General features: G+C 43.7%; 2 protein-coding genes across 7 annotated transcripts in view; one reads left to right on the plus strand and one right to left on the minus strand.

The window, feature by feature from the left end:
- The window catches only part of KLHL22 (kelch like family member 22), a 57,381-nt gene extending 40,117 nt beyond the window's left edge, over window positions 1–17,264 (minus strand). The window contains exons 1-4 of one of the 4 annotated variants that reach the window (XM_073629217.1): window positions 16,945–17,091; window positions 15,379–15,428; window positions 8,909–9,224; window positions 3,621–3,786 (exon numbers count right to left, since the gene is read on the minus strand). In XM_073629217.1, coding sequence (XP_073485318.1) covers window positions 3,621–3,786; window positions 8,909–9,189 — 447 coding nt within the window. In that variant the 5' untranslated portion in view covers window positions 9,190–9,224; window positions 15,379–15,428; window positions 16,945–17,091. The other 3 variants (XM_073629218.1, XM_073629219.1, XM_073629216.1) reach the window with 3 other exon arrangements.
- The window catches only part of MED15 (mediator complex subunit 15), a 106,227-nt gene continuing 96,551 nt past the window's right edge, over window positions 17,141–26,816 (plus strand). Inside the window, exon 1 of one of the 3 annotated variants that reach the window (XM_073629213.1) lies at window positions 17,141–17,382. In XM_073629213.1, coding sequence (XP_073485314.1) covers window positions 17,315–17,382 — 68 coding nt within the window. In that variant the 5' untranslated portion in view covers window positions 17,141–17,314. The remainder of the gene's footprint in view (window positions 17,383–26,816) is intronic. The other 2 variants (XM_073629212.1, XM_073629214.1) reach the window with 2 other exon arrangements.

A 26,816-nucleotide genomic window follows, 5' to 3' on the forward strand; every position in this document is an offset into this window, starting at 1 on the left:
TTTGCGCAAACCAATCAATATACGCTTATTGCGATTTTTTTTACCAAAAATATATAGAAGAATACATATCGGCCTAAACTGAGGAAAAATAGTTTATTTATATATTTTTGGGGGATATTTATTATAGCAAAAAGTAAAACATATTGCGTTTTTTTCAAAATTGTCACTCTTTTTTTGTTTATAGCGCAAAAAATAAAACCGCAGAGATGATCAAATGCCACCAAAAGAAAGCTCTATTTGTGGTAAAAAAAGAAAAAAAAAAAGGACGTCAATTTTGTTTGGGTGCAACGTCGCACAACCGCGCAATTGTCGGTTAAAGTGACGCGGTGCGAATCTCAAAAAGTGCTCTGGTCAGGAAGGGAGTAAAATCTTCCGGGGCCGAAGCGGTTAAAGAAAAAAAAAGTTAAAGACCGTTTTGCAGATTTTCAAACAGAACTGTAATATATTATATGCTGGCCATACAAAAACAATGTTTTCCTTCAAAAAAAAAAAAAAAAAAAAAAAAGTAATTCTAATGTTCATTTTCGACCACAGTGACGGGAAAATTTATAAATAATAAAAAACTTCTTGGTGAAAGGAATTTTCAGACAGGGTAAGTGGTTTTCGTTCAGAAATTACAATCGTTTTAAAACAGAATGTTAAAAAGCAAATGAAAATTTCAAACAACATTTCATTTAGTGAATGTACAAAGATTTTTCATCTAAATATTCTCGTCTGAAAACTGATACGTGTATGGCCAGCATAAGGCTCGGTACACACCTATGCAGTTTGCTTTTGATCTGTTTCTGCAGTGCTTTTTGCTGTACGTTTTGATTTTTGCGCACGTGATTTTGCTGCAATTTGCGTGTTTGCAATTTTTTAAGGTTTTGTTTGGCCATTTTGTTGTTGGGCAGATTAAAAAACACAAATTGCAGCAAAAACGCACTACAGGCTTTTCTGCAGCTTCTCTATTGAAGTATATTGAACCAAAAAAGCACCATTTTGCATTGAAAAAAGTCCTTGACCCTTTCCAAATATTCAGTGGTTGAAAAAAGCATAGATGCTAACGTGTCCCACAGGAAACCGCGTTAAATGAACTTTAGTGCGTTTCTTCAAAAAACACCAAAAAAAACACATAGGTGTGAAAGCAGCATTGCTTTTTTTTTATATCACCTGTCATAATGGGGTTAAAAAACTAACATTAGCCCTTTACAGTATAGTACAAAAAGAGCAGATAATCGCTACTATAAGGGGTACATTTTTTTTTTTTTTACTGTGGAACAGTTAAAGTAATTTTATATATATATATATATATATATATATATATATATATATATATATATATATATATTACTAATATCATATATATATATAAAATAATAAATACACCCAGAAGTAGGATATATGAGCATTTTAACTAGGAGTCAGACATGAAGCTATATGAAGGGTGGAAGGGAGATATAAATCTTGTATATTAAAGAAGTAGTAAAAGCTGAGACTTTTTTTCATGGTTATGATCATTTTATATATAATGCACAATACTGGTAAAAGTTTACTTTAAATGTAATTGTAATCCCTTCTATTACCTCCAGTCTATCAGCCTCCACCTTCTCTGGGTTCAGATGTTAATCTTCCCTAAATCTTTAAAGTTTTTTTTTTTTTTAGTTAAAAACAACAAACATGCCCAGATCCTCCTCTTCTCGGGTCCCCCACTGACACTTCTGGCTCCTCCTGCCTTTAGAGTGCCCCAATAGCAAGCTGCAAAGTATAGTATAGAGAGCCCCTATAGCAATGTAAAAAAAAACTTCTGCCTTTAGAAACATTCACTTTCTGCCCAGGACTACATGTCCCATGAGGCATTGCTCCTCACACATTCACAAGTTCTCAGACACTTACTGAGATGTATGGATGGTGTACTGAGCTGTATGTGTGCTGCACTGTAATACCTGATATGTAAACAAATAATGCATTCTGTATGCAGGCCAACTAATCGGCTGGCCGATAAATCGATTATGAAAATATTAATCGATTAATTTCATAAGTTGTTTCGGCCCTACATATACGAAAATACAGAAAAGCAGGGATACGTTAAAAATCAGGTAAAATGTACTTTTGGAGAAAATAAGATTTACTGAAAATATATTACTTTCCCTGTACTTAAAAAACAAAAACAAACCCACCATAGCTGTAGAGTAGATATGCTCTGCTCTCATGCCCATACTTATCTCCCTGACTCCCATGCCCTGGTCAAACTGCCACCACAATGATCTGTACTGGGAAAGTTTATTTTTGCCCTTTGCTATGCACATCTTCCCTGCTCATGTGACAGCCCTAAGGCTTCGCTATTAGCCATAATGCCGGAGGGTGCGACAGGATGTGCATGTTTTCAATAAACCAGGAATTTCAAGAAACCTGATCAAAGCAGTAGATGGGTACGGTGAGTACATACAGTGAGGGAATGGGTTTGGCAGTTTGTTTTAAGCCCCGTATACAAGGGCCGAATGTTGGTAGACATTAGCCGGTTCAATAAAAACTATTCGATATTCGGCCCGTGTGTATGTTAGTCGGTCCAACAGAAGCCGACCATTTGGCCAGCTTCTGTCGGACAAGCATGCTGGAAAACCAGCAGCCCACTGACTTCCGATCAGCGGGGGGATTGTTCCCTTATCAGAACACAACAGCTCAGCGGGGGGGGGGATCGATGTACTGTCGGATTGTTAGTACAGAGGCTCCGACCGGAGCGGTCAGTTTTTTTTCGTTCAACCCAAGAAAACTACTAGTGTGTACCAGGCTTTAGTGTAGTTGTGTATTATGTTTAGTAGGCCTTTGAGGCCTCATTCACACTGGCACAGTCGAACCTACATTTATAGGACTTTTCTAAAATGTATATACATGCAATGATACTAATACAATGGTACTATTCACATTGTGTTTACTTGCATTTATGTGCAGTAAATTTAGCTGCATTTCGAGAAAATAAGTGTTCTGTGTGTCCAGGATCTGTTTAAACATGCTTTAAAAGCAAAAACATCCAAAAACGCAGGAAAAAGTGATCTGAGAGGCATAAAAGTTGTTTATACTTTCCAGATGACCTCCCCTGCATTTAGAAAAGCTAAACGCAGGAGTGCCAGAGTGAATGAGACCTAATTGTATGCAATAAAGTGGTTCTAAAGGCTTTAGGTTTTTTTACCTTCATGCATATATGCATGAAGGTAAAAAACCTTCTGCGTGCAGCTCCCCCTCAGCACCTCCTAATACTTACCTGAGTAAGGCTGAGGCAGCAGTGGGAGCCATTGGCCAGGGAACCAATCAGGAGAGGGAGGGGATGGGGCCGAGCCTGTGTGTGTGAATGGACATGCAGAGCCGCCACTTGGGAGCCCCCAAAGCAAGCTGCTTGCTCTTGGCGTACTCGGTAGGAGGGAGGGGCCAGGAGCACCAGTTGGGGACCTGAGATGGGGAGAATCCAGGCTGCTCTGTGCAAAACCACTGTACAGAGCAGGTAAGTATAACAGGTTTATTTAAAAATAACAAAAAAACAAAACAAAAAACAATACTTTAATATCACTTTAAGAAAATTTGTGTAAATGAACTCCATTTTATGCAAAATTTCATAGTCCACTCTTTATAGTTTTAAGCGGTACCTGAAGTTGGCAAGCTGCAGCCAGCGTTTCCTGTACATTGTGGACACCCAACTCCAGCTCAGATGTGTATATGAAATCCAGGATCTTGCACATTGCATTGTATGTTATGCCATGGATCTGGACTTCGTGCTGGTCCATTTCTCTCAACCCTCCTGCAAACATCCCTCTAATAAAAAAAAAACAGCATCACAAAGAATTTGAGGAAAGTATTACTGTGCCTTTACAAGGTCCCCGAATACCAATTTCAAAAATAAAGAAAACAAACAGGAAAATAAACAATTATGTTTATAAAAAAACACAAATGATCTGCGCTACCTATAGTAAAAATCCATATAACAGCAGTCAGCATTAAATTTGTTGACTGCAAATATAAAAATTATAATATCAATATGCAGCGCTAGTTAATTATGTTTTTTAGGTGTTACATATTTAGGAATCTGAATTTCTATTCTCATGACACCAAATAAACACAAACATTACCTAACAAGCTGCCCGCATTTAAAAAAAAAAATGCATGTATGCATAAAAAAGAAGTGGGTCAAATTAAAAGATGTCCTACTAAATAGTCCATGCTGGTTTTTAGAGCTGTTGAACTAAAAATGCTTATAAGATTATCTAGGAAAATTAAAAAAAAAACTCTTGTGGGCTAGATGCTTGTTCATACTCTGCTGCTGCAATGTACCAAGTGGAGTCCAGATCTGTGATAAGTCCACATAGCCTAGGGTGAAGAAGAACATTTTATGGGGGGGCAGCAACACATTGACTATTACACCATAAAATTGTCAATTTTCTTTTTTCTGTACAATTTAAGAAAAAAAAAAACATGTTAAATAGGGGGTGTATTTATCAGAATACATTTCTCTTTTGGTAAAGAAGGGTTTGGTTTGACTCCTTACTAGGTCTTTACCGTTTTAAAACCCATAAAAGAAGAGTTGCATTGAGAATGGTAGCTCAGCTGAAAAGCGCAGCTCCATGTCACACAGCTATGCCATGATTAAATCTCTCCACCAGGATCCTCTACAGGTGTAGAGTTTCTTTAACATTGCATCACAGACAGAATACATGTATCTTATTATATTAAGTGTACAGAGGTGTGTCCATAAACAGCTATTCGCCCTCTGCCTAGGACACTTAGCCCCCAAATTGGAGCCTGCTAAATGTACTGGGGTTCCATGGAATGCTCAGGTAGCTCCACAGCTACCAGATCGCTTCCACCTGAAAGCTTACAATTGCTATGTCAGATTTACAATACACTCTCGTCTGCTTTGGCAGCCCAGAGTGTGTGTAAAACCATAAAGCTTCCGCCGGCTTATGACATACAGTAGGTGACTGCGATACTGTGTCAATCTCGCCGCTGTTATCAGCAAGATTTGACACCTGCTGGCCCTGTTTCAGGAGTCAGCGCCGAGCTGGCTCGCTCATCGGGAAAGGAAAAGTGTGTTTTTTCCTTTCGCGATGAGCGACAGGCATTGCTGACAGGTGTCTGTTATGAATCATGAGGGGGAACGTCGCGCCAAATTTTAAATAAAAAACCGGCATGGGTTCCCCTCCAGGGGCATACCAGGCCCTTAGGTGTGGGGGTCCCCCTCAAAATCCATACCAGACCCTTATCCGAGCACGCAGCCCGGCTGGTCAGGAAAGGGGGTGGGGACGAGCAAGCACCCCCCCCCCCCTGAACCGTACTAGGCTGCATGCCCTCAACATGGGGGGGTGGGTGCTTTGGGGCAGGGGGGCGCACTGCAGCCCCCCCCCACCCCAAAGCACCTTGTCCCCATGTTGATGAGGACAAGGGCCTCTTCCCGACAACCCTGGCCGTTGGTTGTCGGGGTCTGCGGGCGGAGGGCTTATCGGAATCCGGGAGCCCCCTTTAATAAGGGGGTCCACAGATCCCAGCACCCCACCCTATGTGAATGAGTATGGGGTACATCGTACCCCTACCCATTCACCTGGGGGAAAAAGTGTCAATAAAAAACACACTAGACAGGTTTTTAAAGTAATTTATTAGGCTCCGGGGGTCTTCTTCCGACTTCTCCGCTCTCTTCTCCCGGGCTCCTTCGCTATCTTCTGCTCTTTTGCTAGCGGTGGCCTGATCTTCTCCATCATCCTCTTTCCTCTTCTCTTCTTCCGATGTTGACACAACGCTCTCTCCCACTGTAATGCTGTGTGCGAGGTGCGTGATGACTTATATAGGCATGGGGCGTGGTCACCGGGTGATGTCACCCGTTGACCCCGCCCCTCATGATGTCACAGTGCCATCATGCGCCGGGACTGTGACGTCATTAGGGGCGGGGTCACCGCGTGACATCACCCGGGGACCACGCCCCATGCCTATATAAGTCGTCACGCACCTCACACACAGCATTACAGCGGGAGAGAGTGTTGTGTCAACATCGGAAGAGAAGAGGGAAGAAGATGATGGAGAAAACCAGGCCACCGCTAGCAAAAGAGCAGCAAAAGAGCAGAAGATAGTGGAGGAGGCCGGCAGAAGAACCGGAGAGTGGGAGAAGAGGCTGGAGAACGGGAGAAGAACCAGACACTGGGAGAAGAGGCCGGAGAAGTCGGAAGAAGACCCCCGAAGCGGCCTAATAAAATTACTTTAAAAACCTGTCTAGTGTGTTTTTTTAATGACACTTTTTCCCCCCAGGTGAATGGGTAAGGGTACGATGTACCCCATACTCATTCACATAGGGTGGGGGGGCCGCGATCTGGGGACCCCCTTATTAAAGGGGGCTACCGGATTCCGATAAGCCCTCCGCCTGCAGACCCCGACAACCAACGGCCAGGGTTGTCGGGAAGAGGCCCTTGTCCTCAACATGGGGACAAGGTGTTTTGGGGTGGGGGGCCCCCCATGTTGAGGGCATGCGGCCTGATACGGTTCAGGAGGGGGGGCACTCGCTCGTCCCCATCCCCTTTCCTGACCGGCCGGGCTGCGTGCTCGGATAAGGGTCTGGTATGAATTTTGAGGGGGGGGCCCCAACGCCGTTCTTTCAGCGTAGGGGGTTCCCCTTAACATCCATACCGGACCTAAGGGCCTGGTATGCCCCTGGAGGGGAACCCATGCCAGTTTTTTATTTAAAATTTGGCACAGCGTTCCCCCTCATGATTCATACCAGATACCTGTCAGCAATGCCTGTCGCTCATCGGGAAAGGAAAAAAACACAGTTTTCCTTTCCCGATGAGCGAGTCAGCGCGAGATGTACAGTACCCTGTCGCTGAGAACCGAAACACATTCTCGCGGTCAGGTACTGTACACCAGTGGCAGTAAAAGGGATAAAGAACAACATTTTTTCATGAATATCAAGACTGGTCGGGAGTGGTGCCTCACCTTGTCAACTGTAGTGGTGGTGGTGTGAGCTGCCAAGTCAGAGATTACAGTGCCTGTGTGAACTGCAGCAGAAACTGAGGAATAGGGAAGTGGGGTGAGATGATGGGGCCAAAAATTAAAACTCCACATCTCACTGCTGTGGATGTACTTCCCACTGGGTTTGCCTGTTGGATAGTGCTGGTCTACATTTAAAAGTCATTGTTACCATGCATGTGATATGGTGTCTTTAGGATAAGCCAAAATGGTGCAGATACTTGGCACATGTGTGGTAGTGACAAATGGTTATAAAGACTACAGTACAGCTAGAGTGGACCTGGCAGTTATATATCATTGCTGCTGATCTCCTCTAACTCACAACTATTCCTGTATATATAGGCAATGACATACCAGCACAGATACGTGACTAGTAGCTAGTAACATATATAGGTTACATGATCTACTTAATAAACCAGCAAATAAGTTGTTAGTGACTGAAGAAACCCTGTGCTGGGAGCTGGTTGCTGGTATCACTGCAGGTTAGAGGAGATCAACTGGCTCAAGCCTGGTACACAGAGGCTGAATATCAGCGGTTCCATGGTTCAACAGAAACCGGTCAACATTTAGCCCATGTTTACAGCAACCTGTTTGGCTTCTGTTGGAACAGGCATGCTGGAAAAACAGCAGCTGCTGAACAGCATCCAATCATCCATTGGCTGCAAGTGCTGACCGTTGTGTCTTGGGGGGGGCAGCTAAGAACACAATAGCTCAATGGGGAGTTTAGCAAAAGCAAGTGCACTCCTGTCAACCACAAGAAAAGTATGACCAAACAAGCTTTGTCCATCTCTTTTAAAGACCCCTTCACACTATGTTGTTCCATTGTGGTGTGTTACTGCATACATTTTAACATGAGGTATTTTACATGTTAATTTGTGATGCATCAAGGCAGATGATTCATTAAGAAGGCGCAGGCAATGCACATCAATGTAAAAAAACAACAGACCTGCACTTTTTTTTTCCTCTAACACTGTAGCACACCACAAGGCACATGCACTGTGGTGCACTGGTCCCTGCTGTACTTGTGCACTGCGGTGCCAGTGTTATGTGTTGAGATAATGCATGGTAAAACTAACATTACTGCAAATCATAGGTTTGAGGGCTAACTATACAAATATTTACGGTAATTCTAATGGTGGTGAGACAATGGTGAGTGCATGCAAGCAGACCTCTGGTGAAAAAATATCTTTTAGATTCTTTTAATATCTTTTAGAATCCCTTGTAGATTGAAAAATAACCCCCAAGGATTGGGTCTGCTTCAGAAAAACAAGTGAGGCATCACAAAGGAGGGGCTTAGCGGTCTAAAAAAGAAAGTAAACATTTACCAGTTAGTTGAAGACAAGTCCTGAAGCACTCAGGATAATCCTGAAGCTGCGACAGGCCATGTGTTTTTATACTTCATAACCCCACTTCCTTCCTGAAGCTTAATGGCACAACACCATTTTCTGAGACAGACCTAAACTTCTGTTTAGGTCCACATTACTATAGACTTGCAATATCTGCATTCTTGCTGGTAGTTTCTTTAATATTTGCAAACAACATGAAGGTTTCCTATTTATAATAATAAGCTGTCAGGTTAGTAAAACAGCGATATCAGACCGATTCAGTCATACAGTTTGAAGTGTGCATAGATTTGCAAAACAATGGGATGAAGGAATATTCCTGAACTTTGTTTATCTCATGGTTTCTGTGAAATTGTGTGAATGCATCAATGCAGTGCATGCTATCTCAGCTTGCAGAGCTTGGATTCATTGAATGAGTTTACCAAAAATGTAATTATTGCAGAATATACAGCCTCATGATACATAACTAAGCAACCCTAGCAATGCATGTATGCTGTAATATGCCAGTGTGAAAGAAGCCTTACATGACATTGTTTCTTTTTTGTAGCAATAGCAACAACAGAAGTATAAAAAAAATTGACATCTACCTGAAATAATCACAAGATGCAGCTAAGAGGATTCTATGAGCTTCCAAACACTTTCCCTCCAACTTGAGGACCACATCAAACAATATGCCTGCATCACGGAGACCTACTAGACCGTTAAGTAATGTCTGCGAGTGCCTGACACTTGTGTATATTTTGCTGGTATTTTGTGCAGGCGATTGTTCCTTGGATACATGGTCTGGCTTCAAAACCTCATGGTCTTCTGCCATCTCTGGAAAATGTTCTGATCCGAAAAAAAATACCTCGGCCAGTAAAACATCCATACGAAAAAGAAAATCAGTCAAACTTGATGGTGTTCCTGTGGATTTCAGAAAATATTTTTTATTGCAAATGTACCAAAATTTATCACATCAGGTTTCAGATGCCTTTTTTTTTTTTTTTTTTTTTAGTGTACGTTAGAAAATTAAAGCAAACACAGAAAATCCCTTTTTTCGTTTGCACTTGGAGCATTATAGAGTTCCGACTTTAATTCCCATTAACAACCAAACTGCATAGAAATGAAAATGACAGCACAATTAAACTAGCGGCAGATAAACTTCATATATTTTTAACATTCAAGTTCTTGGCACAGCTCCATCCATTTTCCGAGAAAAAAGGGCATATGATTAACCAAAAAGGAGAAGTGCACATAATCACCAAGAAAAGACAACTTTCAAAACTTTAATGTCCTATAGTCAATGGTAATTAAACTTAGAAAGTTTGCAAAGTTTATAAGCCGATATTTTAATTAAATGATATGAAGGTGACACTAAAATTTGGTCTACAAAAGTCTACTCAAGTATATATTCTTAAAGTGGTTCTAAAGGCTGAAGGTTTTTTACCTTCATGCATTCTATGCATAGGAGGTAAAAAACCTTCAGTGTGCAGCTTTCCCTGCAGCACCCCCAATACTTACCCGATCCAGCAATGTGCACGAGAGTGGCTTCTCTGCCGGGTATCTGCCTCCTCACTGGCTGAGAGACAGCAGCGGGAGCCAACACTGCTGGATGAATTTCTCCCCCTAATGCTAAAGATGCACGGTTTACTCCCAATGACAATTTCCACTCCCAATAACCACAGTCTGGCTCCTCTAAAGTTCAAAGGACAGTAAACTGGCCCTTTGTTTAGAAAGTTTGGGGACCCCTGCTTTATTGGTAAAGAATCTTAATGAGTCATATCACAGGGATGTTCAACTCCTATCACCTAATGCCTGGGCCATGCAGTTCCGGGCACCAGGCAAGAAGTTTTTGTTTTTTTTAACATTAGCCTTGCTGCTAGTTAACTGCTCGGATTGCTTTTACAAGCAGCAGGAGGGGACGTCACCCCCTACCTCCCCCTTCTGTGGGCTGTCCTGTCACCTACATCATCTCTCGCTGCTGTCTATCGATTGGACGAGATTGGCCAGATCAAGAAGATGCAGTCCAGCGTGAGCCAGGGGCTGTGAACTTGATGTCACAACTTCCTCTATCTTCAATTGGTGGAGGCGCACCAGTCCTGTCCCCTTTGCCCATTGGCAGGTAGAGTTGCTAGTCATAGCCAGGTGTTCTCCGCATTGTCAGGGAATCTCTGTCTGCTGAAAATGGCAGATGGCATTTTTCTGGGCAGACGCCTTCTTTTTAGCGCAAAGCTGTCAGAGCCTGGAGATGGAGGGCCACCCAGAGAAGGTGGAACTTCACCCTGCCATACTACAACACCCTGCGACAGCCTACATACCAACCTCCAACTCCTCTAGGGGCTTGAGGATTCTAAGAATTTTTTTAGCAAAAGATAAAAAAAACATTAAAAGTTTAAATCACCATAAATCTTTAGACCTTAATCAGCGCAAATATATAAAGTGAATAAATTTCGCCTAGCAGTAAGAAGGGTCGCTGGTTCGAATCCCAACCAGGACACTACCTGCTTGGAGTTTGCATGTTCTCCCTGTGCCTGCGTGGGTTTCCTCCGGGTACTCCGGTTTCCTCCCACACTCCAAAGACATGCTGGTAGGTTAATTGGCTCCTGTCTAAATTGTCCCTAGTATGTATGAATGTGAGTTAGGGACCTTAGATTGTAAGCTCCTTGAGGGTAGGGACTGATGTGAATGTACAATGTATATGTAAAGCGCTGCGTAAATTGACAGCGCTATATAAGTACCTGAAATAAATAAATAAATAAATAAATTAAAAATCCTAATAGCTTGTCAAAAATATTCAAAATAAAAATATTCAAGTTGCTGCCAAACACTCAAAGTGTTCACTCTCACTTCAACATATAATTTGATTAATTTAGTGCAGCGCAACTAGCAACAGTGTATCAAACATGCAAAAAAATATATATGTGTGTCAATGTGTGCTAAAGGCAAAATAAATTTGCTACAATCAAATAAATAGTGAAAATCAATCAAAATAAACAGCTCCAAAGTTCATTGCACTAATAGGTTGTGATCTTCCACCTCTGTGTTTACAAAATACATGTGTTCATCAATAGTAAGCCTCCACCAGTGAATGGATGGCCGCTCACCTTATACTTAGACCCATGTTTCACCAGCAGGTCTAAACAAGCAATCCCCTATTGGGGGTAATCTCAGATGACTGCTCCTGGACTAAACTTTAATCTCCAACACCTCCTGTCAGCGCTGCACGCTCTTAATAAGCAGTATATGACTTCATGACCCACTGATGAAGTCCAAACTGAGGACGACACGCGTCTGGGACTAGGAGCCAGACCCTTGTTTTTTCATCCTGCGGTCACACCACCTATGCTGAAGCACTTTGGGAGCTCATTACCTGTTCAAAACGATGGCACGGCTGAGTGCCTTTTATGTGAGTGCGTTATCTTGATTTTATCCGACAATAAACACTGACAGAGAGCACTAGATTTCCTACTGTTTGATTTTCATATACTGCTGATTGAGAGTGTGCAGCACTGACAGCGGTGTTGGAGATTGAAGTGTAGACCAGGAGCAGTTATCTGAGATTAACCCAATAGGGGACTGCTTGCTTAGACCCGCTAGTGAAACACGGGTCTAAGTATATTCACTGGTGGAGAATTACTATTGATGAACACATGTATTTTGTAAACACGGGGGGTGGAAGATCACAATTTATTAGTACGTTTAATCTGTTTATTTTGATTGATTTTCACTATTTGATTGTAGCAAATGTATTTTGCCTTTAGCACACATTGATAGACATATATATTTTTTAAATGTTTGATACACTGTTGCTAGTTGCACTGCACTAAATTATTCGGAATTATAAGTCACCATAAAGCCCCTTTTGTTTTCTAAAAGCCCCGGACATTCCCGAAAACACCTGTGCCTAATAAAAAACACCAACCCTTCATATTTTCCATCTTGCGAATTTTTTTTTTTTTTAATCAGGACAAGTAGATTGGGACCCCAATTTAGTCTCTTGTACAAGTAGTTTTTTTTTTAAGTTTCCACACCATGGTATGTGGATGCTGTACTTTCGGTTTTGGACAACAAGACACCCCTACATTTGCGACTTTAATTATTCAGTCTTTATCTTGCACACTCTCTTGTCAAAACATCACACCACAAATATCTTAAACATCAAGAATCTTCATTCTGACTCCCAACCTTGAGATTAAAAGTTGTTTAGGTTTCATGTACACCGCTGCTGATAAACAGACATTTAGGAGCAGTTGGGCATTTTTTTCAGCTGCCCCTGAACTCTCCTCTATGTTATCTTATCAGTACATGTACACAGGGTCGTTTATAGTCGTTTCTAGGCAGTTGAGTTTAGAAACATTTTTTGGAACGCAAAATGCGTTTAGGACAGATGTTCAGAGGCCTTTGAAACGCCAACAACAGCTTGTAAACGCGGTAACTCACGTTTAGCCACATTTAGTTTACAGGCGTTTTTAATTTTTGACTATTTGAAATTAAAAAAAAAAAAAAAACGCTTCTAAAACGCAAACGTGGCTAAATGCGGCACAACGGACGCTTTTATACATCAGTTACTATTTGTCAAGTTAAATTGTTCAGGAGAGGTTGTAAAACATCCCATGTACATTAAACCTTATTATGAAAACAAAACAAGAAAAAAAGAAACTACTAAAAATGAAAGTAAATGGCTGTGTAAGGCAGACCCACACCCAAACGTATGTGTTGCTAGGGCACAGAAAAAAACAAAACCAAAAGCCAACAATAATAGCAGTTACAAGTAATAAAAAATAAGCACTTAAAAGTTAACCCATAGATTCCAACATACTGTACATAGCAAAACAGGTGTGTGGACTAGTATAGTTCGTTATCTTCAGAGGAAACTGTACATACACAGAGTTCCTGTTACTATTATCCTCACAGTGAGATGAGCCCACATTATTTAATAAAAAATTCTTATGCTTAGGGCCCTTTCACACTGGGGTGGGGGTGGCGTCAGCAGTAAAGCGCAGCTATTGTAAGAAAGAGAAAGGGTTAAAAACCACCGGTATAGCCGCGCTGTCCCATTGATTTCAATGGGCAGGAGCGGTGAAGGAGCGGTATACACTCCGCTCCTTCACTGCTCCCAAGATGCTGCTAGCAGGACTTTTTTTCCCGTCCTGCTAGCGCACCGCTCCAGTGTGAAAGCCCTCGGGGCTTTCACACTGGAGACAAAGCAGCGGCACTTTTGGGTCGGTTTGCAGGCGCTATTATTAGCGCAATAGCGCCTGCAAACCGCCCCAGTGTGAAAGGGCCCTATCTGCAGACTTTCACTAATGAGAAAAAATATAAAAATCCCTTGCAGAGGACTAGCTGCCTACCTCCCTCCCCACTTTTCCTGGCCTGCAAGGGTTAACTGTCCATTGAATCAGGGGTAGGAAGAGGGGGCTGTTTTATATACTTTACTCTTCGCTGGGCACTTTCCTCTTCTCTCCAAGCTGTAGGTGGTCACTCAGCTTCATCACACACAAGACAGGGCTAATGGTCCCGAGGGGGGCCCCACTGCTAATGTATTTTTTATTTTTTTTTGTGGCTGGAGTTGATCTTTAAAGGGTCCATACACACGGTTCGAATTTCGAAAGAATTTTCTTTCAGAAATCGTATCAAAGAATTGTCGTATGAATTTCGCACCATTAGTGGGCTGCAACAACGGCCGATTTTCGTGCGGCAATCAAATTTGCGGAATCGGACATGTTGGAAATTTTTTGAAAAACGAACGATTTTCTAATCAATGATGGGAGAATCGTGCGAGAAATGTAATAAGAAAAGAACATTTACGGAGAGAAAAGAAGATTCTCGCCCACGAAAATTCTTTTCTGTAGCAACATGAAGTGAAATTGAAGGCCTGGTCGGCCGAATTTCGAAAAATGAATGGTGGCATCATCAGATCACAAAAAAAAACAAACAAAAAAAAAAAACGAACTTTCTGATTTTGAAAAGAAAATTTGTTCGAAATTCGACCGTGTATGGCCTGCTTAAGTGAACTTGATTTGTGAAACGCGTTAACCTTTGCTGTGTCCATGTCTGTATCGGTGCTATCATGATGTGATTTTACTCAGGATAAAACTACCATATTTTCCTCTACAAATTTGAGTGTGGTCAACATGTTGTTCTATTGGTCGTTTAACGTCCACGTGCCACAGATGTGCGTCCATGGGCTCCCAGCACAGCGCCTAAACTGCTCCCTGTCTCTAATAGTGATCAGGAAATGGCAGGACTGGCTCCAGATCATGGCAGCCAATAACAGTTGTTGCAGGACATAGCTTTACTGCCTGCTGACTCTTGGGATTTGAAAATCATATTATTATACAAACAAAAATGTAATATATTGCAGCTTAGCAATCATCAGATGTGGTGGTTGCATTTGTTTGTTCCTTAGGCTTTTCCCCCCCTCTGCTTTGACCTCATGATCTGGCCAATAACACACCTCCTGTATTAGAATGCCTCCACTCTGGATGAAGGAGAACAGGGGGCAACTTTGGACAGCAGCACTGTCAGTCTGGGGGGAGGGGGAATGTTAGATGTACTAGCAGATTGAAATACACTAACAAATTGAAGCCAAACTCCAGCTAATACTTTATAAGCAGTTACAGCTGTTTATTTTTTTCCTTTAGGGATAAAGGTTTTACATAAATAAAAAAAAAACAGACCATTGTAAGCACCCCTGTCAGTGGTAAATGGTTAGTCTCATCCCTCTAAATGCTACATCTGCAATAGAGCTTGTTCTGTTAAAAAATAACAGACTTCCTGGCCAGATCATGAAAGAAAGCCTAAAAAAAGGAAACAAATGTAGTCATTACACCTAATGATTGGTAAACTGCAATATAATAAATGTTTGATAGGAGATCATCGCTGCTCTAGGTTGGATTCCACCTGCATCACCTCCACTGCATGCGCAGGTGCTGGCCCAGTTTGTCTAAGGCTTGACAGTAGAAGAGAAGAATCTGGTCAGCCGCACCTCCTTTAAAATCACCATTATTAACCGCTTGACAGGCGTATACTGTATAAATATGGTGGCAAGGTAGCTCTCCTGTGCAGAATCACTTACCTGTACGTGATTTTGCACTTCCAGGTCTGGGGCATGCCACCGGCTACCACCTGGGATGGAAAAAGTGGGAACCAATTAGTGGGTCTACTCCAATGTCCGCTGGGACCCGTTGATCATTCCCGATAGAAGCAGAATGGTAGTCTGCCTATGTAAACAAGGCAGATCGCCATTCTGTGAGAAGGGGAGGTAGAGATCCTATGTTTCTGCTAAGCAGGAACACGGATCTCTGCCTTCTCACAGTGCAAGCACCACCCACACAGTTAGTAATAACTCCCTACCAACACATTTAACCCTTTGATTGCCCCTGATGTTAACCCCTTTCCTGCCAGCGTCATTAGTACAGTGACAGTGCATATTTTTAGCAGTGATCACTGCATTAGTGTCACTGGTCCCCAAAAAAGGGTCACTTAGTGTCCAATTTGTCCGCTGCAATGTCGCAGTCCCACTATAAGTCACTGATTGTGCCATTACTAGTAAAAAAATAAAAAAAAATTAATTCAGTAAATCCATCCCATAGTTTGTAGACGCTATAACTTGTGTGCCAACCAATAAATATACGATTAGGATTTTTTTTTTAACCAGAAATGTAGCAAAATACATATTGGCCTAAACTGATGAAGAAATTTGATTTTTTTTTATTGGATTTGTTTTATAGCAGAAAGTAAAAAAATGTTGTTTTTATATTTTTAATTTTTGTTTATAGCACAAAAAAATAAAATCCGCATGGGGTGATCAAATACCACCAAAAGAAAGCTCTATTTGTGGGAAAAAAGGACATCAATTGTATTTGGGTACAGCGTTGCACGACCACCCAATTGTCAGTTAAAGTAATGCAGTGCTGTATCACAAAAAATGGCCCGGTCATTAAGTGGGTAAAACCTTCCGGAGCTCAAGCAGTTAAGACATATTAGTAAGACGCTCCACACTAGATTCAAGGGAACATATTATTCCAGCTAACACGTTTCATGCCAACATCGGCCCTTAGTCACAGCCCAGTGATGGTGAACCTTGGCACCCGAGATGTTTTATAACTACATTTCCCATGATGCTCAACTACACTGCAGCGTGCATGCGAATCATGGGAAATGTAGTTCCAAAACATCTGGGGTGCCAAGGTTCACCATCACTGTCATAGGCGATGAGCTAAGAAACGCGTCAGCTGGAATGCTATGTTCCTTTGAATGTAGTGTGGAGAGTCTTTCTTGGATATGTAGTAATAAAGGTGATTTTATTGGATGTGCGGCCAACAGATTCTTCTCTTCTACTATAGTTAACGTCTGCTTTTGGGTTTAATACAGCTTTAACCCCCGCAGCACTGAGAGATGATGGTTGTTAGGTTTTGATGGGCGCTGAGAATGGATTTCCACTATTACACCTAGACCTGGCACAAAGGACACTGTGGGGTGAAGGAGAAGATTGGGCTGAAGTTCCCTCAGTAGCAGATGGGTGGTGAGGGGGCTTACAGCTGATTGGTGGATCAGATGTGCCCCTCACACAACATAGAGAAGGGAAATAACGGAGCGCCATAAAGGTAAGGGGCCACAGGACCCACATAGCGGTGTGTACCTGAGCAGTCACGTGACCCATGCCTCCTCTTCACCGATGACGTTACCTGCCACAGCTCTGGAGCCCCGCACCTCACTCAACCTCAGCAGCGCTTCGACTGGAGCGTCACTTCCGTAAACATGGCGACAAGTAGAAGGGACGGGCTCCAAACACAGGCATACAAGCACTACCGCTTACCTAATACTTAGTATTACATCGGCCACAGTCCCTGTGCCCACGAGAGGCAGCCAATGCACGCCCATTCACCAATCAGCGGGGAAGGGGGCGTGTCCCTTGACAAGGAACCAGGAAGGTCGCAGGGAGGAGCGCGTCACTTCCGGCCAGGTTGCGGGGGTTGTAGTGTGAGAAGTAAAGAGGCCATCCAGAGACTATGGACGTGAACGGGCCGGACAGTGACTGGCGGAGTGCAGGCTTCAGGCAGAAGCTGGTCAGTCAGATGTAAGTGGTGATCTCTTCCTGGGCGCTCTGGCCTCTTTGTGTGTGTGTGAGAGTGAGTGTGGTGTTCTCACACAATGAGGGGGGACGGGCCTGTGTGTGTGAAGTACCCGCGCATTGTCACATCAGTCTGTGACTGCAAATCACCGCCATGGTTACTATTACTTCCCGGGCTATGATGGACTGTACTCAAGTGTTTAGATTACACTGGAAATCATTCATCACCATAAAGTGAAATGAAATCCTCCTCTCCTTTACAGACAAGGAAGCTGCCATCTCAGCCTCTGTCTGATCTGCAGTTTCCATGGTGCTGAACATGCAATAAGCTTTGATACCAGTCATTTAGCTAAACAATTAGGTTCCGAGAAAAAAAAAAAAAACACCAGTGACGGCTATCATTCATGCCATGCCTTGACTTTAACAGTTTTGGGAAGCTATTAAATCATTGGGTTTAATTCTGCTCTAGAATGGAACTAAACCCTCCTACACTTTACAGCCAAGGAAGCGGCCATCTTGGCCTCTGTTTGAGCTGCAGTTGCCATGGTCACTTATAACCCCAGACATATTTGTCCATTCAAACACCTTTGACAGTTATCGTTCACAAAATGCCTCAAAGGTAACTGTTGTGGAAAACCATTAAATCAATGGGTTTAGTTCCGCTTTAACTGACTGCTCCCAGTAAATATACTGCGGGCGGGTGGCAACCATAGGCATAGTCGGTTACATGTACTTGTGTGGCCTTTTTCTGGCTTTGGCACGCACATGTGCGGGTCCCCTGCTGACCTGTGCAGTGATTGGACACGGTATGAGTTTGGCAGCCGATTTCAGCCAATGATTTTGGACGAAACCTGCTGATCAGCTTTGTCAATTCACAGCACAGAGTTCTTTGTTTACAAACACACAGAACTCTGTTTACAGGAAACAGCAATCTGGCTGTTTCTTCTCCCTGAATAGCAGGGAGATAAAACTACCTGATCACAAAGTAAAAGCAGCACACTTTACTAGGCACACAGTTAACCCCTAGATGTTAACCCCTTCCCAGCCAGTGGCATTAGTACAGTGTCAGTGTACGGTATTGGTGTCATTACCAACATCAGTTAGCGATCCTCTCAGCCTGTGTTTGTTAGAGCCACATTGCCCGCCACCCTATCACGGTCCCACAATTAGTCACTGATCACCACCGTTACAGTATAGCGTCTAAAGCTGTGTAAATTCTAGTATATATATATATATATATATATATATATATATATATATATATATATATATATATACCATAGTTTGTAGATGCTATAACTTTCACACAAGCCAATTAACCTCCCTGGCGGTATTCCTGAGAGTGGCTCGAGGTTAAATTTTAGTACCATTAGCAGTAACCCCCGAGCCACACTCGAGATTACATTGCAGGATCCTGGTGCGGTGTACTTGCCTTGTCCCCAGGATCCTGCTATGTCCCCCCGCTGTGCCCGTGTACTTTGTCCTCTGCCCGATGCCTCTGCATGCCGGGCTCCGTTCCCTGCGAGCGTCACGACGCACATGGGCAGAGCCTGGCGGCAAATTCAAAAAATTGTAAATTCATAATACATAAAGTACAATCTTACAGATTACATTACTGTATGAAATTATTTCACAACCCTTTTGTCCCCAGCGCTTTGGCCCAGTGCCCTGCATGCAGTTTTATATTATATATACTGTTCTTTCTGCCTGGAAACTGGAGATTGTCCATAGCAACTAAAAAGTGTCCCTTTACATCAAAAGTGGTTTTAGACCAGCTAGAAAACAGCGATAGTAAATTAAAACACTTGCAGAATTGAGCGATAGTGAATCGTGGGGAAATTCATTTTATTATTATTATTTATAGTTATTATATTATAATTTATGATTTTGTGTTTCAAACTTTATCATACCCGGGATGCCTACTAGACTCTTGGTGGACAGATATAAGTGTGTTATTGCTAAGAATTACAGGCCTACAATATAAAATGCCAAATTTCTATGCAAAACAATTGTACCGCTTTGAGACACAAAAATCTGACATCATACTGCCAGGGAGGTTAATGTACACTTATTTGGATTTTTTTTCTCAATATGTAGCAGAATACACATTGGCTTAAAATATATGAAGAAATTCATTTTTTTTTCTTTCTTGAATATGTTTTATAACAGAAAGTACCGTATTTTCCGGCGTATAAGACGACCTTTTACATTTAAAAAAACTGGCCAAAAAGCAGGGGTCGATTTATACACCGGGTCAGCCCCTCGGATGCCTGCTGGGTGTTCGGTAATACTGTATGTAGCTTCGGCTACATACAGTATATACCGCTGAGTAAGGATGAGCTCCGGCGTGTTCGCGTGCTGCGCGTGCCGAGCCCGCCAGGAAGTCGGCACGGCGCAGCGCTAATCACAAGCAGTGAGACATTTCCCGATGTGCGGCTGCAGAGATCGGGAAATGTCTCACTGATTGTGATTAGCGCTGCGTCGTGCCGACTTCCTGGCGGGCTCGGCATGTGCAGCATGCGAACACGCCGGAGCTCATCCTTACCGCTGAGCCAATCCCGGTGAGCGATGTATTCAAATGAATACAGAGCCTGCTCGGATTGGAGTAACAACCTCTGCCAATCCGAGCAGGCTACATAGAGTAGCCTGCTTGGATTGGCTTTGAGAGTCAGAGAGGCGCGGGCAGATGATGTTACAGCCTCTGCCAATCCGAGCAGGCTTTGTATTCATTAATAGAATACATCGCTCGCTGTGATTGGCTCCAGCAAGCAGGAAGAAGGATATGGCGCTAGCTCCAGAAGTGAAGAAATATGAAGCGTCGGAAGGGGGGGGTCTTATACGGTAAGTACAGGCAAAAACTGTTAACCTGTAAAATTAGGGGGTCACCTTATACACCGGAAAATACTGATGAAGAAATTTGTTTTTTAAAAACATTTTTGGGGATATTTATTATAGTAAAAAATATTTGTTTTTTTTTTTTTCAAATCTGTCGATTTTTTTTGTTTTTTTTTGTTTTGTTTATAGCGCAAAAATTAAAAACCACAGAGGTGATCAAATACCACCAAAAGAAAGCTCTATCTGTGGGGAAAAAAAGGATGCAAATTTCTCCAAGCGTCTTCCAGGACAGCCCATGAGACCTTGGGCTCCTCCTACCAGGACAGGAAACACGTCACCCCCACCAGATAAAAGGGCGGTCCTCCAAGGCCTTGTCAGTTATTTGTGTTTCCTCCGGACGGGGGGTAACATGTTCATGGAACCTGCTCCCATAGGCCTTATAAGCAGGGGCTTTGTTTGGCTATTTTCTGGGGCATATCACTTACCTCTTCCTCTGCCAGAAGCAGCACACCGCTGGGGAGGTTGGCTGTGCTGCTGTTCCCTGTCCTCAGTGCCTGGAGAGGGCCAGGACCGGTGTGAGGTCGTGCCCCTATCGCAGTGCATTGCACTATAGCTCAGCTGAGCTTCGGTTGTCCTTCCCTGCCGACAGCGTGGCTGATCTGAGTAGGGAATGGAGGAAGCAGCAGCGCTCGAGGGGGCGGAGCTATTGCGCTCCAAGCTGCCCACAGGAAGTGCCTGGAGAGGGTTACTTCCGGGGCATATGACCTCATCATCGGGCGTCGGAGACGAGGTTCCAGTCTTCATAAACGGCGCGAACAGAGAACGCTGGCTGCTGGTGTTTCTTGGTGTTAAGTAGCCAGGCTGTGGATGACCAAGAGGGGCAGAATGGATCCTCCTGCAGTACCTGCACAGGCAGCGGATGCATTTCCCAACACCAGCACCTCACAGTTAAGCCTGGGGTGTTCTGTCACCACCTTGCTATCCCTGTGAGTGTTCCCTCCCCCTCCCCCCTCTGTAGTAGTGGGTGTAAGGGGACGCATTTCTTCCCTCCTGCACGTGGTGTTACGGAGTGATTGGGTGGCTTTAATTACATTGTGGGTCATTTATTTTTGTCTTGCAGACCAAGACTCAGGACAAGGCCCAAGCGCAGCCACTTAAAAGGAAATGTGCGGTTTGCGCAAACAAATTGAGCTCCTCATGGAGCAAAGCAGTCTGTTGCTCCTGTATAGAAGGCCTAGTAAAGGATGACCCGGTTGCCTCTTGCCAGAAGATGCTTACTTCTGTTAGGGATGAGCTTGCGTCCACCTTCAGTTCCTTTAGAACGCTTATTGACAAGCTCCAGACTCCAGCAGAGAGTCCGTCTTCACTGAAGGCGTCAGTAAGCACTCCGCAGCAGGCAGAGAGTGAGGACTCTGAGGCTGAGGTCAGATCTACCCGTTCTTCTCTAGAAGAATCAGGGTCAGATACAGAGCCCAGAGATAGAGAATCCACTCGAGGCTCAAGATTTAAGTTATCTGTTGAGGATGTAGATGACTTATTAAAGGCTATCTATACTACCCTTGAATTAAAAGAGGAAGAGGTTCAGTTATCCAAACATGATCTTATGTATAAAGGATTGCATAAGAGAAAATCGTTTTTCCAGTTCATAGTTCTTTGGTTGATACTATTAAACTGGAATGGGATAATCCTGAGAGAAAACCATTCTTCTCTAGTAACCTAAAAAGGATGTTTCCTTTTGATGAGGACACTGCGCAGCCATGGAATAAGAATCCCAAGTTAGACGCACCTCTTTCAAAGGTTTCAAAAAACTTGGACCTGGCGTTCGATGATATGGGTACGCTTAAGGATCCAATGGACAAGAGGGCAGTTGGAAACCTGAAACCAGCTCTGGCTTCCACTTGTGTGGCCAGAAATCTGGAGGTTTGGTTGACTCAGATTCAGTCACATCTGTCAGCAGGTACCTCCAGAGAGCAAATTTTAAAGTCTTTTCCTCTCCTATTTCAGGCAGTGGGTTTTTTGGCAGATTCTTCCGCTGAGTCGGTAAGAATGTCAGCCAGGACTTCGGCTCTAGTGAACTCGGCCAGGAGAAGCCTTTGGCTTAAGACCTGGTCAGGGGACTCGGCCTCCAAGTTGCGCCTTTGTGGCCTTCCTTTAACTGGCGATCATTTATTTGGCCCAGGTCTACAGGAGGCACTGGAACGCACGGCTGATAAGAAAAAGGCGTTTCCAGAGAAAAAGAGTTCAGACAGCCAGAAAATTTTTTCGTGGCCAAAGCAGGCAACAGAGTCCTAGAGAAAAGGACAGCAGGCCGAAAAAGCATTGGACTGTGCACAAAGGCAGAGGCAAAGGGGGAGTGCTGTTTAACCCTCCTCAACAGCCCGCCAAGCCGCAGTGACTTGTGTTCCCCGGTGGGAGGGAGATTGAGGGCCTTCATCCCACAGTGGGCAGCAGTCACTCTGAGCCCCTTCGTCCTGGACCTAGTGACCAACGGGTACAGGCTGGAGTTTGTTCACCAATCACCAGAACGTTTGTTGGTCACTCTTCCTCCACAAGATCGGGAGAAAGCGAGGGCTCTGGGTCTCCAGATCGGAGACTTATTAGATCAAAAAGTACTGATTCCTGTTCCTCGATCGGAGCAGGGCAAGGGATTCTATTCCCATGTATTTGTGGTCAGAAAGCCGGCAGGAAAGTTTCGACTTATCCTGAATCTCCGGACCTTAAACAAGTCCATCAGATACAAGCATTTCCGTATGGAGACGGTTTTTACAATCAAAAACCTACTATACCCAAACTGCTTTATGGCCACGTTGGACTTAAGGGATGCTTATCTTCACATCCCTATCCATCCAGTCTTCCAAAAGTTTTTGAGATTGGCAGTGAAGACGGGTATGGGGACCCGACATTTTCAATTTCAGGCCCTCCCCTTCGGTCTTTCCTCAGCCCCACGCATCTTTACGAAGGTGTTGGGGGAAGCGCTGGCTCCACTAAGATTAAAGGCAATAACGGTTATCCCTTACTTAGACGACCTCCTGATAGTGGCAAAATCATACCAAAGGCTGTTGGAGGATCTCCAGGCTGTACAGGACTTTTTACAGTCCCTAGGCTGGCTAATAAACAAAGAAAAATCGTCCTTGATTCCGGCCCAGAAAGTAACTTATCTGGGTTACGATTTTTGCTCAGTGAACCAAAGAGTTTTCCTTCCTCAGGAGAAGATTACCAAAGTGTTCCAGACTATGTCAACATTGCAGACCAACCAGTCGGTCTCTCTGAGACAGGTGTCGAGGGCAGTGGGTCTTATGACCTCATGTTTTCCCGCAGTACCATGGGCGAGACTCCGTCAGCGTCCGTTACAAAGGTTTCTTTTAAGAAACTGGGACGGGGACGTAAGGTCCCTGGAGTCAAGGATCTGGCTTCCCGACAGGATAAAAAGAAGCCTGTGGTGGTGGAGAGCTGGTCAGCACCTAGCAGGAGGTCTCCCATGGTCCTTTCCCATTTCCCGAAGGATTACCACGGATGCGAGTTCCTGGGGATGGGGGGCCCACCTCAGCAATGCAGTAGCACAAGGAGAGTGGTCCCCAGAGGAGGCAAGGGCCTCATCCAATCAAAGAGAGCTGCTTGCAGTCCAGAGAGCCCTCCAGTCTTTTCAGATGGAGATCAGGGGTCACAACCTCCAAATTCTGTCAGACAATATAGCGACAGTCGCGTATATCAACAAGCAGGGAGGCACGAGAAGCCGGAGGCTTCAGTCCATTGCCCAGGAGATCCTTTCATGGGCAGAGGGGAATCTAGCCTCTATTTCTGCTGTACACCTGAAGGGGACAAACAATTGCCTGGATTATCTCAGCCGTCACAGGATAGACCGAGACAACTGGTCCCTTCATCCCGAAGTCTTTGCAGACCTCACCAAGAGATGGGGTTATCCCGTAGCGGATTTGTTCGCAAACCGAAACAACCGCAAGACGGAGATATTCTTTTCCATGAACCCGGCAGACCAAGCCTTGGGGATCAATGCTCTGGCAAACCCGTGGCCTCCAGGCCTATGTTATGCCTTTCCGCCAATCAGACTGATTCCAGAAGTCCTCCGGAAGTTTCGGCTGGAAGAGACAGATCTGATTCTAATTGCCCCGTTTTTGGCCCAAGAGGCCATGGTTTTCCCTGCTATAGTCTGGTTTCAGAGCCTCCGTGGAGTCTTCCGAAAAGGGAAGACCTATTATTGCAGGGTCCAGTATCACACCCTCAGGTGGTTTCCTTAAACTTGACGGCCTGGTATCTGAAGAAAAGATACTGAGCGCCCAAGGGTTCTCTGACAAAGTAGTCAGGACTCTCGTTAATTGCAGGAAGCCGGTTACTAGAGCCATATATTCCAAAGTTTGGAAAAGGTTTAACTCATGGTTATCTGAAAATGATAGATTAACTCATGATATTCCGTCTATTTTGGAATTTTTCCAAGAGGATGTCGACTAAGGTCTTTCTGTCAGTACCTTAAAAGTACAGGCGGCAGCTATTATTGTGTTCCTCCAGTTTTCTCTCCTGGAAAATCCCACTATAGCCAGATTTTTCAAATCTATCTCTAGGGCCAGACCAGTAGTAGTGAGAAGTTGTCCAACGTGGGATCTGTCCCTAGTACTTCAAACTCTGGTAGAATTTCCGTTTGAACCTCTGGAAAGTATGTCAGTTAAGTTACTTACATTAAAAACTGTGTTCCTTATAGCTGTTACCTCAGCTCGTAGGGTAAGTGAGTTGCAGGCCCTATCAGTAAGGGAGCCCTTCCTCACGATTTTTGAGGATCGAGTTGTGTTACAAACCGATCCAGGTTTTTTTCCCAAGGTGGCAAGTACATTCCACCGATCTCAGAACATTGTATTGCCAACCTTTTGTAGTTCGCCACAGGGCGACTTAGAAAGAAAATTTAGTTTTCTAGATGTAAGAAGGATTCTCTTGGTCTATCTTGAGGTCACGAAGACCTTTAAGAAAACTGATGCCTTGTTTGTCCTCTTTTCTGGAGTTCACAAGGGGAATAGTGCATCTAAAGCCACATTGGCTAGATGAATAAAGCAAGCCATCTTGGAAGCTTACAAAATTAGGGAGGTCCCTACACCTTTTGTTACTCCGCACTCAACTAGAGCCTTGTCTACGTCTTGGGCTGAGAGGGCTGGTGCCTCACCGGAACAAATTTGCAGGGCTGCCACTTGGTCCAGTTACTCGACCTTCATTAAACATTATCGCCTGGATCTCCTATCAGCTCAGGAGCAGGCATTTGGTCGTAAGGTCCTTCAGGCAGTTGTCCCTCCCTAGACTGGTAAGTTCTGGCTCATCGTCTCATGGGCTGTCCTGGAAGATGCTTGGAGAAAAGCTGAGTTAGACTTACCGGTAACTCCTTTTCTGAGAGTCTTCCAGGACAGCCGGATTCCCACCCGGTATTGTCTGAAGTTATGTGTATTATGCATATGTTTTGCAGGGTCCTACGGTTCTTGAGAATACTGACATGGGCCTGGAGGACCGCCCTTTTATCTGGTGGGGGTGACGTGTTTCCTGTCCTGGTAGGAGGAGCCCAAGGTCTCATGGGCTGTCCTGGAAGACTCTCAGAAAAGGAGTTACCGTTAAGTCTAATTCAGCTTTTCGTTTGGGTAGAGCATTGCATGACCGCGCAATTACCAGTTAAAGTGGCGCAGTGCCAAATTGTAAAAGGTGCTCTGGTCAGGAAGGGGGTAAAACCTTCCGGGGCTGAGGTGGTTAAAACGATTATATTACATATTCTTGTATTTGCTTAAACATCAATGTTTAGTAAGACCCCTTTCACACCGAGGCAGTTTTCAGGCATTTTAGCACTAGAAATGTTAAGCGCCTGAAAATTGCCTCCCATTCACTTGGGGCGGTGCGCTTGTGGGACGGTAAAAAAAGTCCTGCAAGCAGCATCTTTGGGGTGGGTTTGGAACGCTATAAATAGCGCTCCAAAAACACCCCTGCCCATTGAAATGAATGAGAAGCGATTTGGAACCGCCGCAAAACTGGTCTTTTTACCAATTTTTTTTTTTTTTTAGGTCACAATGTCACGTGACCTTAAAAAAAACAGACCCGCTAGCTACCGAAAAGCGCTGCTAAAGCACTGCAAAAACGACTGGTGCTTTAGCGGCGCTTCAGTGTGAAAGTAGCCTAACTGAAGTGCATAAACAAATTTTTTTATTTTTTTATTTTTTTTTTTGAAGAAGCAAACAAAAGAATCTTCTGCTCTTGTTGTTTTAACTTTGGATAGTAAATTCTTTTTTCTGCCAGTAAATACCTTATACACTTCCTGTTTGTCTAGTAAAAAGCCTAGGCTTATGATCTCTCTCGCTCTCGAGTTTGCCAGGAAGGGAGGGGGGATGAGTCCTAAGAGGGCCAATGAGAGCTACAGGTAAATACAGGAAGTGAACAGGGCTGCCCACAGTTAAAATGGATGCAGCCAGACTTAGCAGATGGAGATTTTTGCAGCATATTTGGAAAGTACAGAATCGAAAATAATAAGCAAAGATGTTTTTAGTATAAATGATGTGAGCGGAATGCAGTTCATCTTTTAAACAGAATATTTAAAACTTCAAACACAGTCCTTTCATCACAGCACATCT

This window comes from Aquarana catesbeiana, linkage group LG01, assembly GCF_042186555.1.
Source record: "Aquarana catesbeiana isolate 2022-GZ linkage group LG01, ASM4218655v1, whole genome shotgun sequence".
NCBI lineage: Eukaryota > Metazoa > Chordata > Amphibia > Anura > Ranidae > Aquarana > Aquarana catesbeiana.